Source organism: Ambystoma mexicanum, chromosome 10, assembly GCF_040938575.1.
Source record: "Ambystoma mexicanum isolate Mex_15411 chromosome 10, UKY_AmexF1_1, whole genome shotgun sequence".
Lineage (NCBI taxonomy): Eukaryota > Metazoa > Chordata > Amphibia > Caudata > Ambystomatidae > Ambystoma > Ambystoma mexicanum.
In genome coordinates, this window is record NC_090932.1 from 1,461,577,954 (window position 1) to 1,461,593,017 (window position 15,064).

A 15,064-nucleotide genomic window follows, 5' to 3' on the forward strand; every position below is an offset into this window, starting at 1 on the left:
TGTTTGAATCCTCGGGTGTTCCACGATGCCATTTTCAAAGTTGTTGTCGTTGAGAGCAGGTTTGTTGTTTTTCCTAAGGGTGAATCTTTCTCTGCTCTCGTTGGTCATTGCTATTTAGTAGGCCTGTTTGGGGTTGTTTTAGGAAACCAGGACCATAGCTGTTTTATTGGTCCAAGGGAGAGTCCGGTTGTCCTTTTCTGTTCTTTGTCTTTAAGGTTGATTCTTGGTGTTGGGAGCTTTTCTGCTGTTGTTTCATTGCTGGCGTCGTTGTTTATCTTTCTGGGTTCTCTCTGTTTCAGTTGATGGGGTATTTCTTTCTCGCCTTCTCGACTGGTTTTCAGCGTTAGATGAAAGGTTTTTGCGGGGTGTTTCCGGTGGTGTTATCACCTTTTCTCTTAGCTCCGAGGCGGTGCGACTGTAAGTTGTCCGGGCTGGACTGGATCTGCTGGTTGGGTGTTTGGCTGTCGGTCCAGTATTCCGTCAGGAGATAGCCTATTTGTCGTAGATCTGTGTCCGTTTCTTTAGGCTGGGTGATTCTTGCATTCTTTTTTATGTGTATGTATGCTTTTGCTTTGCGGGCTTTGTGGTATGGTTCTACTAGAGGGATGTCTTCTGGTTTCAGGTGTCTAAGGGACTTGATGTTTCTGAAAATGTTCATTATCGTTCCTCTATTTAGAGTTACTGCTTCAGAGTTGTGATCTGTTTGTTCCATTTTGAGGATTATTGTCTGGCGGTTTTCATCAAACTTTTTCTTTAATGCACGGGAGGTCCATTCTTTTCTGGGCTTATTCCAAGGGGCCTTTTTTCCTGATCGGGATCAGCTTATTGGTCTGCGTCGAGGGGTTCTTTCCTTTGACCTCCTGGTTTTATTTCTTTCAATGTTGGGGGTGTCTTTGTTGTTGACGTCGCATCTTTCATCCAAGACTAGGGCTTGACTTTTTTGGGATACTGGCAGGGTTGGCTTTGGTTGGGAGGAGAGGTTCGGTCCTTTCGGATATCGTAAGTTCACTCTGGGGGTGGTGCGATGTGGTGTTGCGCTTTTTCGTCTTCTTTTTGTTTGTTGCTTTGATTTTGGTGGGGTCGAGTCGATGCTGATTGTTGAGACCTCTTCAGCATCTTGATCTGGCGTTAAGTGTATGGACAGGTTCATTAAGTTTGTATCCGCCAAGAAGTCTTCCGTTGTTCTTGGCGATTTTTGAATAGATTGTTGTCCCAGTTGATGAGTGGGGGGTGATTTTGGTTGCTGGTTAGTAGAAGTAGTTTGTTTTGGAAGAAGTATTTTTTCTGGTCTGCCACGATCGGTAGTTGAATCTTTGGTCATTGTGCGATTTTCTGCCAGTGTATTTTTTTCTGAGAATTGGGTCGGTAGATCTGTTGTTGTGTTGAGTTGGTTGGGTGACTGATTCTTCTTGCGTGTTTCTTTTCCTTTGGTTCCCAGGATTTTCTTTATTTTGGGCTCTTCTGGTAGTCTGCTTCGGAAACTGAAGATCTGGGCGCATAGTGGTTGCTCTGTTTGCGTTTCTGCAGTCGAGTACTGTTTTTGTTCTCCCTTTTCAGCTCTCGAAGTATGGTCTTTAGTTTTTATTTCTTGTTCCTTGGCCGTGATGAAGCCTTCTAGAAAGATTAGTTTCGTGTGCATGAGAGCAATTAGGGTTGTGTTGTCTTTTAGCGTGTCATTCAGGGTCTCGTAAAGTTTGCCGAAAGGAGCTAGAGCTATGGTTATCGCTGACATTATGGTCATCGTGTCTGGTTTCCTTGACAGAGTTTCTGTTGTTTGAGGGAGGCTTGTTCTGCCGGGTCTAGCCGGTGATGTTTGGGGTTGTTCTTGATCTTTCTTGTGTCTGATTGTGTGGCAGGTAACTTCCTCTTTGGTCCCTTGTTAGGGTGCTTGTTCTCATGGGTCTGGGCGTTAGCAAAATTTCCCAGTCTGCTCTGACTGCTGGGGCTGGTGGGTCTTGTCTTTGATCAATGATTTTATTTGTTGCTGTTTTGGGAGTTTGGGATTCCTGCGGCTTGGTTTGGGATCCAATATTTGTTTCTGCGTCTGAGTGGGTTCCATTGGCTTGGGAGGGTGCATCTTCGTCCAGCTGTGACTTGGTTTCCTTTTAAGGCAGAGGGTCGATAGAGTGCTGTGGGTGTTTGTCTATGATTGCCGCTTTTGGTGGTGGTTTGTCCATGAGTTTGCCAATTGGCGTTGTCGAGTCCTGTGTTATGCTGTTGGAGTTTGGACTAGGCTGGTCACCTTGTTTGGCGATGTCTAACGTTTTTTCCTCTAAGTCTAGGGCCTTGGATGTCGTTTTGCGAGCTTTATTTGTCGGCACTGGGTCAGTTAGGGCCTCCAGTATCTCGTCGTCGGTTACTTCGTTGAGAATATCGTGTTTACGTTTCCCCTATCTGGAGAAAAAGTCTTTCAGGGAATTGCAGAAGGTGGTTTTTAGTAGTGCTTCATTTGTGGGGTCCTGTTTCCCTTTTATCGTTTTTTGCTGATTGCGGTTTTTGTTAGTTTTTTTTTTTGTCTGGCAGCCATTACCCTGGTTGGTTTTCTGTGTTTTTTGAGCAGGCTGTGTCAGACATTTTTTTTTCTTGTTAGTTTCTGTGCCGGGTGCTGAGTCTGTTTCAGGTGTGACTTTTTTGCCTGGAGCAAACTCTTCCCAAACACTATTTGGTTGAGTTCCGTCGATCGCCTCTAGGGGCGCTCTTCCAGACTGCGGGGGTGTTGGAGCGAGGGGCCAGGGAGGCGTGCTGTGATTCTCCCAGCCCTCAGCTCCTGCTGCTTCCTCCGCGGTCTCCGACACGTGGACCAGAGCTGCGACAGTGCTGCGAGCCGGTCTCTCCGCGGGAGCTGGAGCTGCCGGCGACCTGGTCGAAAGCCTCGGCGTTCGTCCTTCGCAGGTGGTGCTGGGAGCCGGTGAGATTTCTCGGTTTCCTGCGGTGCTCGTGTTATTGTTGTGAGCGGGCTCATCCGCGGTTTCCCCCTCCGCTGGGGCGAAGCCCCTCGCAGCCTGTCCTCCGACCTGCTGCAATGGGCTGCTCTCGGCGGGGGGAGTTGGCGCGAGGTCGGGTCTTCGCTCGGCTCCGCATTTGATTCTTTTGTGATTTGCGGCTGAGAGGCCGAATTATGGTGCGTTGTCACGCCGGCTTCGGTCGCAGGCGACGACTGAATGCTTTGAAAGTCTTTAGCCAATGACATGGCTTTTTTTGGTGCTGCAGGGTTAAAGATGCAGTTTGAGCGTCCGCTGGAAGTCCCGCTTAAGGTGGTTGAGAGTAGGGGGGGGATTTAGGGCCAGGATTTGCTTGAGCTGGTAAGTGTGCTTTAGGTGCTTGTTTTGTGGCTGGTTGGTTTGTTGATTGTGAGGTTTGAAGTATTGGTGGAGCCGGGCCAGTACTCCTCAGATATCTTTTTTCCGGTTCTTCGACCTCTGTTGTTGGTCTCCCCTGCGAAGATTGCGCGGGGTACGCGGGTTCTGGGTTCATTTCTTTTTGCAGCCTGACAGCCTTTCAGTCCTGACAAGGACTGCAAAGACTGCTCAACTCTGCTCGAACTCCGCAACCGCTCCGCGGTGCTGGGTACGTTTTTGTAGGTCCTCCCACAAAATGGTGGCTGTAGAATGGAGCACAGAGAGAGAGGCAGCCTGGGTGTCTCCTGCAAAGACTGCTCAACTCTGCTCGAACTCCGCGACCGCTCCGCGGTGCTGGGTAAGTTTTTGTAGGTCCTCTCACAAAACGGTGGCTGTAGAATGGAGCACAGAGAGAGAGGCAGCCTGGGTGTCTCCTGCAAAGACTGCTCAACTCTGCTCGAACTCCGCGACCGCTCCGCGGTGCTGGGTAAGTTTTTGTAGGTCCTCCCACAAAATGGTGGCTGTAGAATGGAGCACAGAGAGAGAGGCAGCCTGGGTGTCTCCTGCAAAGACTGCTCAACTCTGCTCGAACTCCGCGACCGCTCCGCGGTGCTGGGTAAGTTTTTGTAGGTCCTCCCACAAAATGGTGGCTGTAGAATGGAGCACAGAGAGAGAGGCAGCCTGGGTGTCTCCTGCAAAGACTGCTCAACTCTGCTCGAACTCTGCGACCGCTCCGCGGTGCTGGGTAAGTTTTTGTAGGTCCTCCCACAAAATGGTGGCTGTAGAATGGAGCACAGAGAGAGAGGCAGCCTGGGTGTCTCCTGCAAAGACTGCTCAACTCTGCTCGAACTCTGCCGTTTTTGTTTTCAATGTTTAAAAATCTTGTTTTCCATGTGACAGGAATCTTTGATTCCTCTCTCTTTATTTTGTAAATTAAACTGCTGCTTATCCATTGGTAATTACAGGTAGCCCACTTTCCACATGGCTCTTTAATTTTACTTGAAAAAGAAAAACAAGGCCAGGCCGTTTTGCAAAACTCACCTTGGCTTCTCCACCCAAGGCTACATCAGTGTGGCCCAGGATGGGAGAGACCCTTTTGTGTCCCCAGCACATATTCTGCACATAGCCAACTTCTGGATCTGATATCTTCATCAGCAGGCTTGGCTTTACCAGAAACCACTCCCAGCTGTCATTGAAAAGGAGTCCAATATAATTATCCGCTAATTAGCTCCCATAACTCTCAGGAAGTCTTGAGCACACCTCAAGGCCATCAGGCATCCAAAGCAAAACTAAACATAATACCACTACCACACTAACAATTGCCGCCATGAAAGTTCTAACAGCCAACAAGGGAAGCACTCATCCCTTCTATTGATTACATTTTCTTCTGATCAAAACACTGAAAAATATACCTTCACCCCAACGATCGCTATCACTCACCCTTATTTTTTAATTTCCCTACATGTTGTGAATTAAGGCTGTATGTGTTTGTCTCCCGGAAGTTTCCCACTCTTCTCTGTTCCTGTTCTGCTTGGCCCTGTTTCCCTTTCATCCCACACACCACGGTCTGGCTGCCACTCTAGGTGGGGTCAGAATTAGCATCTACACAGACAAGGCTTCGCTCTTGAAGACCACTACAATGGTGATGTGTGCTGTAGAAATGACAAATAACATAATCTAAGAGAACATAACAGTTTTCTGAAAAATTATTTGCCAAAGCTGGGGTTCACACCTATGAAGTTTAAAGTTTAAGGCTCCTAAAACACCATTAGTTTCTATTCAGCCTCCACATTGCCCAGTGTTCCTTATATCTGTATACAAACATAAGATAGTTCAGGAAGGTGCATGAAAGGTGCAAGAGATGGCAATAGTATTATGTGCCCCACGCATTATGACATTATGAGTAGATCAGGACAATGGTGAGGCCCGGAGGGGATGAGAGCGGGGGGGACGGGGAGGGGTTTTGTTGCTTCTTCTCTCAGGTATTACGTTTCTAGCCACATAATGGGGATCATGTCGGCATGATTGGGCCCCTTTTTGCACTCACGTTTTTACTTTTTTTGTGATTTATTTCAACCAGTAAAACACATCCTTCTGAAAGCACACTCATGGGCAGTGGTTTTCAAACTTTGGGGACGTGCCCCATAGGGGGGCCGGAAGGATGTTCAAGGGTGGCGCAAGGCTCTTTAACAAGGGATTACGGTGACTGCTTTAGGTCGTGGAGGGAGGTGGAAACATTGGGCCTCATGATAAGTCATCCGGTCCAGTGCTAAAGTGCCAGTATTAACGTATACCGGCACTTTACCCGGACCGGCCGACTACAGGTTTGCCGGTGGGGCACCTGAGTTACTTCCAGGGAAAAGCAGGAGGTAAGGTAGGCACCTTGCCAGCAAAAAACACTGTGTTTACCGGCACCAGTATTTCCTGGGCCGGTAATGATAGCAAGTTCCCCCCATGAGTCCTATGGGACTCTGTGAATCGGGATTTACACTGTCACTCTGGCACTCAGAATCCAATGGTAATGCCGACAGACCGAGTGCCGGAAACAGTAATAGCATTTGCCGGTATGCTGGCCGATTTACAGCCAGGATTTCGGCATGGTCGTAATGAGGCCCATTATTTTCCCTGAAGGTGGGGCTCAGTATAAAAATTTTGAATACGGCTGCTATAGGTTATGCATCTGCTGAAGCATATTTTCCTCCATTTAGGATGTAATGAAACAAACCATTACCTTGTCTGTCTTTCTGGTTTCAAACCTTACTCTGCCACAGAGATAGGTGATTCAAAAGACCCATAAAACAAGCCTTCCCTAAACTTAAGGTCAATCATATTAGAGAAAATAAATCCCCTCCCTCAGTTCAGCATGAAACCACATCAGACTCACAGGTAGGTCCTGCTTGAGCATCAAACACTACTATTGTTTAGAAGTACTACTATTGTTTAGAAACAGTACTAGTGGCATGACACACTACTATTAACATGAAACACTACTATTGGCATGAAACACTACTATTAGCATGAAACACTACTATTGGCATGACACACTACTATTAGCATGAAACACTACTATTGGCATGTCGGTAGGAGTGATCTTTAGGATTGTGCCGTGGAAGATTTGAACTCAAAGTGATGAAGGTGACTTGTAAGTAATTAGGCCATCTTCTCTCCAGCCTTTTTACAACTTCTAATTGTAGCAGCCTGAGGCCGGAATACCCGGCACAGTGCATGTTATGCTATATTATGTCATGTTATTGGGCTTTATACCACACTCAGCTGCCATTTGCATGGTCTCCAGGCACTCAAGTGGATCTGAAAGTGGGGTTAGGTTTGTTATGAAAGAGGGAAATGCAAGATATCCTTATTGCTGTGGTGATGCATGCAGTTTGGAGGTACCCGGGTACAGGGTACCAGTGAGTTTCTAGGTGATTTGTGTCGAGGCCATAGGGTCATTCCAGTCCATAGGGTATCCTGGTGTGCACGTGGGACTTGGTGCATAAACATTTCTATAGAGTTTCTAACCGCAGAGGGAATTCAGGCCACAGGTGCAGCCTATTCCTCTGCATGCACTGACAATGCTGCATGGAATCAGGCTCCTTTCATCGCATCATAAGTCTGCATGTCCAGTGGCAAGCATTGGATTCTGCGTCCACCCAACCCAAATACGGTCGGTTGTGGTCATGGCGTCTTCACCCCCATGAGGCCGACAGCGATCATGGAAGGTGGAGGCATGCTTTGAAGAACCGTGAATGTCCATCTGGACAGTTCCTGCTCATGCTTCTCTGCATAGGTACACACTGCTGCGCCGAAGGGCATCCGCTGCCTCAGCGATGAGGCCTGAGTCAGCCTTCATGGCGTATGGTAAACTGTCCTCCGCCAAAACAAGAACCATGAGACTTCCATCTTCAGCAGACGGGAACTCCAGTGGATCAAGGACGGTGGTCAGAAGATGAATCCATTTTCTGAAGGGAGGCAATCGCTTCCGGCCCCCCGAAATATGGCGAGGAATTTAGAAGGAGATACAGACCTAACATTCACATATATACTGTCTTCTGTTTCTTCTGCCCTCAATACCATCTGCTATGCACCACCGATCCCTAACCCTTGTCTTGATAGTGCTCTAAAGCCAAAATAAAGTGGTATGAGTGTTATGCAAAAAAAAACATGAAAAAGGAAAATAAACACTTGCATCCAGAATTGGTGACATGTATTCACATCTTTATGCATTCTCATCTACTACGTTTGCAACTGCTGCATTTACATCGATTTTGCTCATTCTTCAGGGAACAAGCTGTTCAAAAAGAAGTATAGGTTCGAAAAATTAGCAATGCAGGGGTTGTCCCCGGCGTCTTTTTTTAAAAGAAAATATGCAAATGCAGTAGATGCAAATGCAAAGAGGGGCAAATGCAGTAGATGCAAAGAGGGGCAAATGCAGTAGACGCAAAGACATGGAACCACATGAGCATAATAGATATTCTTTAGAGCCGCATCCTGCATGGCCAGTGAATGGTAATGATTGTGGTAATGACAGTAGTCGCCTCAGCAGAATCATGAAACCAGTCATCCTTGAAGGGTTTTCAATCAGGGGGATGTACCCAGGTCTACAGCTGCCGCATCAACCAACCAAGGTGCCCTGTGCATGAATAATGGAGGACAGGGGACAACGGGGCTCGCCCCATGCAGAATTACTAGTCCCTGTAATGTGGGATGCAGACGAATCTCGTTTGGCCTTCACCCTCTCTTGTCTTAGTGCACGGCTTCTTTTTTTAAGGCCAGGATGGGTGGAAGATGGCCCCTGTGTGAGGCAGCGTTTCTAAATGTTGCGAACTCCACTCCAGTATGTCTGTGGTGAAATGCAGTTTTGTGCACTTTATAGTTTGGGGCGACTGTAGGAATTGCTTGATCATGAAAAGTCCTTGTTTGTAAGCCATTGCAGGCGTTGTCACGCATGGCATAAACATTAATTAATAATTAATTAATATGGGGTGCCAAATAACAATTGTTTTGCGCAGGGGCATTGCTAGGGGGAGTTCTGAGGGCGGGGAGGGGGCTTTAGCCCTGGGTCTTTTGGTTATAGCCCCAGACAGAAGCTCAGGGGCTACAACCAAAAAGGCCAGCTAGCCCCGAGTCTGGACTGTCCCAACATTAATGCAGACCGAGATGTGTTCCAGACCTAGCAACGCCCCAAGTTTTGTGATTAGAAGAATTAAGACTCCTTCTCATAATGGGGCTTCTGTGGAAGGTGAGATCGAAGGCTTAGAAAGAGAGTGCCCAGAAGCAACCCGCATGTGGTATTGGCCAAAATGACCGAATCCAAATGACCTAACCAACCAAAAGTCTGAAAGAAGGTACCACCAAATGGTCAACCTTCTTTTGGACTTTTGGTTGGGTAAGTCATTAGGATTCGGCTTAGGGCTGCGGGACTGTCCCCAACCCCTGCTTAATATACTGTGAGGTGGGGTTGCAGGGGTTTCCCCCGCAACCCCCGCTCACTATACTATACAGTATAGTGAGTGAGGTGTTGCGGGGGACACCCCTGCAGCCCGTAGTTGACCCAAAGAAAAAAAAAAGGAAAGGACCCTGCAGTGCCGGTTCCCGATCACGGAAGTGAAAGGGAACTGGCGTTGCAGGGACCAGCGAGACTGATTTGAAGGTAAGTAAAGGGGTGGGGGTGTGGCGGGGGGCTCTTGGGGGTGTGGGTAGGGGTGGGGGTGTGGGTAGGGATTTGGCCACATCGGGAATGTTCAGGGGAGAAAAGACCAAAGATTATTTAGAACAAATAATCTTTGGTCGTTTCTCCTTCGAACATTTCCACCTCAAACAACCCCAAATCCATATCAAGCTTACCGTGGAGCTATTCGTCGATAGATGGAGGATGTGTGGACAGCAGGGTGTGACCGCATCAGAAGAGGAAATGCAGAGCGCTGCAAAGCCTGAGAGGAGGCTGGTCCGACCCCCCATCCCAATTCCTAGGCTCAGTTTCTAATACTGGAGATGCTCTCCAGCAGACCATAACTGATCAACGTTCCATCTGCATTAAGGGAAACACCTTGAGATTGTGCCTGGGGCAGTCTGTGTCACTGGAGACTTGGCTAAAAGGAAGACAGGCAGCTCACTCATGGGCCTGATTTCTACCTGAGCTGGCTCTGCCTTTTAACATGCACACAGCCTTTGACCAGAGTGCAATTGTGTGTAAGAATCAGGAAGCATTTCAGCGCATTCGTCCAGTATAAAAGGTTGTTGTTATTGTTAACATGACTGTTCTCATGAAACCTAATTCTATTGTGGCTATGATCTTAATGTGTATATTATATCACATTATCACTGGCATACGTGTTCATTTGAATCCAAGTATTCTGTTACTGTTAAATGGATCATTTGCCCTTGTGACACACCTTATCATGTCTTGATTTTTTTTGCTACTAGGTTGACCAGATGTTCACAGCTTTCCCCCCTGATGTCACAGGAAATCTGAATTACAAAAATCTTGTGCACATTATCACCCACGGTGAAGAGAAGGAAGATTAAGCGCTTTGAATTCCAGGCCTTTTCTCGGCCACTTGGTGGAGCCTCCCCAGCTGTCGGTTAATTCCTCCCAGTCGCCATATCATCCCCGTTTCCGCTGTCTCCAGTTCTGCGTCATCGTTTGTCAGTGAAGTTACGTTTCCAAAACAAGGTGTCCGATTGTACGTGAATTAAATTATTTGTTTTGCAAGAGGAACTCCAAACTTTTCCATGGAGAAAATAAACATTTCTCTAAATAAACGATGTTTTGTTTTATGGCATTGTGCTCACCAATTTGGCATGGAGACAGTCAAACATTCCCTTTTTAGTTTTGGCTATTAGGTGCCACTTAAGCACCACCTATAAGACGAAACTATTGCATTGGAGTACAGCTAGGAGGGTGATGACATGTGAGGAGTGGCACACAGCTTGTGGGCGTTGCTTGGTTACTTACCCACCCTCTGGCTACCCAGAGCCATGGAAATCCCTCTAAAAATTCCCACCCACAATCTCCCCCTCCCCACCCAAAACAAATCCTTCTGGGATCTCTTTCAGTTGACCTTATGAACCAGTAACATCGAACTTTGGGCTGCAAGTGTTATTTCTAAGCATCCTGCTGACAGTTGCAGCTGTAAATGTTCCACTGTTGTAATAAAAATGTCTTAACCTTCAGCCACTTGATTTATATCTGCGGCATGCACTGCAGTACTGATAAAAACGAGCATGGGCAAAGCCAACAGTTTTAGCATGTGTATAGGCATTAGGTATTTGCCATGAATTGCTAACATGTGCCCAGATATTTCACCATTTTCCAGCTGTTGCCATCTTATAGCCATGTAATACCATTATGGCAGTGCCTGGCAAATGCCTATCCCATGCCTACACAAAAGGCAAAACAGTTTGTTTTCTGTTGTCCTAAACACTGCCAACAGTCCATCCTCTTCCGGGAGACCTTCCGTCAGTTCCCAGGGTTTATAGCAAGCCAGGTAGGCGCTGCAGCAAACTCTCATGTCACTGACCCTAGCAACAACAGTCACAGACTCTATCAATTTCACACGCAGCACCCTCTTTGATACCCAGGCACATTAAACACCCAGACCTTAACCCCATGCCAAGACGTCAATAAAAATAAACATTTCATGGTGAAAATACAAAAACATGTGGCACTCTGGGCAGACCCCTTAAAACCTCAAAGCCTTCAGAACTTCATTCACTGCATGAAAAAATAGCATCCATAAGTGCCTACAAAACCAAAGACGATCCCAGAGGCCGACATGCAGGACCCTCCTTCAAGTGATCAAACTATGGCTGTGCAGCAGTTTTACCTCCACAATATTTAGAGTGGACTGTTTGGTCATGACAATTTTATCTCCATGACATAATATATATTGATTTTTTAAAACCTTTATTCATTGAACACTTGTATGGCACCTGTACAGTAAAAAGTGCTCTCAGGCACCACAAGACAAGAAAAGGGGGGTGTGGGAAAGAGGAGAAAAATAACAGTGACGGTACTACTAGGCCTTGTGACATTCAGAAAGTACAAGTGCAGTAAGGAGGGGGAAGATCAGGGAAGGGGGAAGAGGGTGGCGTGCAGGGAGGGAGCGGGAAGAGGGAGAAGTGCAGGGGGTGGGCAAGTGCAAGTGGGGCCCAGGATGGTCAGTGAGTGGGGAACCATGGTTGGGGTCAACTAGTGCGAGGACGGGAGAGGACCAGACTCAGTAGGTTTGTCAAGGTAGAGTGCCTGAGGGCAAGTGCTGGAAAAGGGAAGACTGTTTGAGGAGGGCTCGGCCCCAGTAAGGCTCATAGGGGAGACAAGCAACCAGTTGCAGCAGCAGGTGGAGGCTAGCAAGGGAGGGGGAGAGGGAAGGAGGAGGAGAAAAGAAGTTTCCGGAACTTAAGGAGATCCAGCTCAAGTTGGTGAGGGGCAGGGAGGCCGTTCCAGACAGAGCCTCCTGCCGAAGAGAGAGATCTATCCCCCACTCTCTGTTTGGAGCCATGTCTGATCTGCAGAGAGCTGGAGCTAGAGTAAAAGGACTCTAGCTGCGAGGTATTTAGGGCGAGAGTTGGATGTAGCGAGGTCCCAGGTCCAAGAAGGCCTTGTGGATGATGCAGAGGGTCTTCAATGTTATCCTTGCAACCATATATGTAGAAAGGTGCGGGCAGGGTGGATGGAAATAAGGGTGCGGGGCACCCATTATAAAAAAAGAAGGCAATGTTTATATGGCAACTGTTAAACTGCCAGGATCAAACAGTCCACTATACAAATTGTGGAGGTGAAACCACATAAGCATCCACGCTTTGTCATCCTCCACTCACTACCTATCTCACCACATATCATGAAAAAAAGCACCAAGATAAAAATAAAATAGGAAGTATACATCACAGGCTCTGCCTCTTGTAACCCAACTCAGATATCAACCCACTAGTGACCACCTGAAATTCATAAAGGAACTTGTTATGATAACTGTCAGACACCAGTGATGTTTACTATGGCGGTCACCCCTGCTGTGGGGGTCGGCCATGGCCGCTAAAGGCCCACCAGCCCGAGCGAAGATAGGCCTGGCTGCGGGGGTGAAAGCCATTCGCACCCTGGGGTTTAACCAAAAAGGTGGACGCCGCCATAGGGAAAAGGCAGCGCCGGGACCAGATCACAGCACTCCAGACCAACAGGTAAGTAGGGAGGGAGGAATGCGGTGGGTTTGAGTTGGGTTTTTGTTTTGTGGGGTGGGAAGGTGGGGAGGCAACAGTGAGATGTTCCCTGTTGCCTCCTCACATTCGAGAGAAAACAAAGATGGTGCCACATGGGGGAAGGGCCTCGGTTGGCTGGAACATTGGGTGAAGAATGGGTATCCTCCCCTGCTGTTCCAGCCACCTAATTGGCTGAGCGCCCCCATACCCTGGTTCGAAATACCTGTTCCCTTGATAGCTGAGCTGCTTGGGGCTTGCTGTCAGGAAGTGTTGTGGTGAGGGACATTTCTCACCAGTACATCAAGAGTTTTGATACATCACACAACAATGGCAGGATCGTTCAAATCAATAAACACATGAACATGTTATATTAAGACCAGGATGCATTTATTGGATGGAAAATTAAGAAGCACTTGGACAGGTGCCGTGCTGATCGAAAGGGTATTTAAAGTGAGGCAAATATAGAAAGGCAAAAAGTAACCTGTGGTACCAATCCACATATCAGCAATGAATATTTCAATAGCTGATAAGAGAACAATATACACTTGTGGGTGAAGGTTGGCATCCATGTAGACTCGTGCACTGGTAAAATCGTTAGGTCATAGTGTAGTACAGGAGACCGCTTCCTTTGGCTCTCCGGATGCTTTGGACTACAACTCTATTCAGCCTTAGCCAGCATAGTCAATGGAGAGGGATGATGCAAGTCCGACACATCAGGCCAGGCACCGTTTGCAGACCCTGATGTAGTGTATGCCACCTTGTGCCTACCCTGCATGCCGCAATTGCATTGGCTGGGGTGCCTTTTGGAAATCTGTTGGCTGGTACTGTGCACAATGAAAGGCAATGTGGTCTGGTTCCCAGGCCTGGCGTCCCTGGGCAAGGAGAGTGGCACAGCCTGCCAGATCCCTGGGCAAGGCCGCCCAGGCTCAAACTACATAGGGAAATAAAGGAATAGCGGCCTTAAAGGACCTCTGGTGCGCCCCCTCACGCTCATGTTAGCTTCGCCACACACGTCGGTAAACATATCCACCAAGTCAGGTAACAGGGAGGGTCTTTCTGTTGACACTGCGGTGGGGGGAGGGGAAGATAGCACAGCGCGTAGAGTGCTCGCTTTGACATCCATGCAGAGCCTGGACACAGGTTCGAATCCCAGCAGGGCCAAACGCAGCCTTTCATCCTTCCGAGGTCGATAAATGATCACCACACACCATGGGTAAAAATAAGCAGCGCTCAGATGCCTGAAGGGTTTGTAACGCTATATAAATGCTAAATTATTAATATTATTATTAAGAAGGTGAGAACTGCATGCTGGACAGCAATTAGTGCACACGCTAGTCAGTTGCCTACGGTGACACAATATAGGGGAAGCACTTTGGCAAATACATGAATTGTAATGATCAATAACAGGGCCCTGGGTTGCTTGAAATGTGCAACCCGCTCAGACAAAGAAGAGCTGAGATGACTCATCAAAACCTTTGGCTTTCATAGGTAAGAATGCCTGGATCCCAATACTGAAGTGATAATACGACAGCACGCCCCAGTCTGGCCCCAGACCTCTCCTGAAACATGGTTCCTCCTAGCTCTGGCCCAAAACCGCTGTTTCATTCTTTCAGCCCTGTACTGTCAATGTAAGCTGATTTCTTCAGCCTCTGTCCTGCGCCACTTCCTGCCGGGGGCGTATCACATCCTGATCTGTAAATTCATCCACACTTGACATGCAGCAGCAGGCTGTGCAAAGGCAGCTAATGTCTGCATAGGAGTAAGGTGGATACATGCAAGATTATAAGTCCCAGAATGCAAAGTAAAAACCAGAACTGACTAAAACTATATATAGTATATATAAAATAGTAAATAAACGACATATTTATTTATATGATCATATTATATACACATATACTAAAATATAATAATTAATTAATAGCAAGCATATATGATAAATATAATAATGACATAAAAATAATACAACATAACATTCATATGTGTATGACATATATTTTTCGTATTTATTATATATGTTTAATTTATTACAGTGTGGGTGTGTGTATGTGTGTGTTCACATATATAGACAGTAAAAACACTTTAGTTAAGAGAGATTTAAGGGGTTCTCATTTATCGTGACAAAATCCTTTAAATTCAACGGGATGTGGGAAGTGATGACCATATTAACTCAGTGTCCCTTTTATTGTAAATACCATGAGGAGATATACGATATCACAAAAGGTATTCACAATCAGATACAAATTGACATCCCAGGGGGACATCAAAATGGTCATACCTGCCGAATTTCGAGGGTTTTGTTGTGATAAACTAGATGACTCTCTCTTAACTAAAGATTTGTCACTGAATTTGAAAGCTTTTGTTATGCTATAGATTCTTCAGCCAATGCCACCGTAGATGTTGCACCATTGATTGCAAAATAAGGAAGGCTGAGGCCCATGCCCCTCTTTTCCACCTAACCAGTTCTCACTAGCCGTGGTCTAACTCCATAGTATGAGGGACAGAAATAAGAGCCGGACACAAGGTTATTTTCCTGG

The 15,064-nt window shown here is 46.9% G+C and overlaps 1 protein-coding gene across 3 annotated transcripts in view; it reads left to right on the forward strand.

Annotated features, from left to right (window-relative positions):
• MYL2 (myosin light chain 2) overlaps positions 1-10,100 on the forward strand; it is a 50,983-nt gene extending 40,883 nt beyond the window's left edge. For all 3 annotated transcript variants that reach the window (XM_069619533.1, XM_069619534.1, XM_069619532.1), the window contains one exon: positions 9,762-10,100. In XM_069619533.1, coding sequence (XP_069475634.1) covers positions 9,762-9,863 — 102 coding nt within the window. In that variant the 3' untranslated portion in view covers positions 9,864-10,100. The remainder of the gene's footprint in view (positions 1-9,761) is intronic.
• Positions 10,101-15,064: the final 4,964 nt, after the last annotated feature.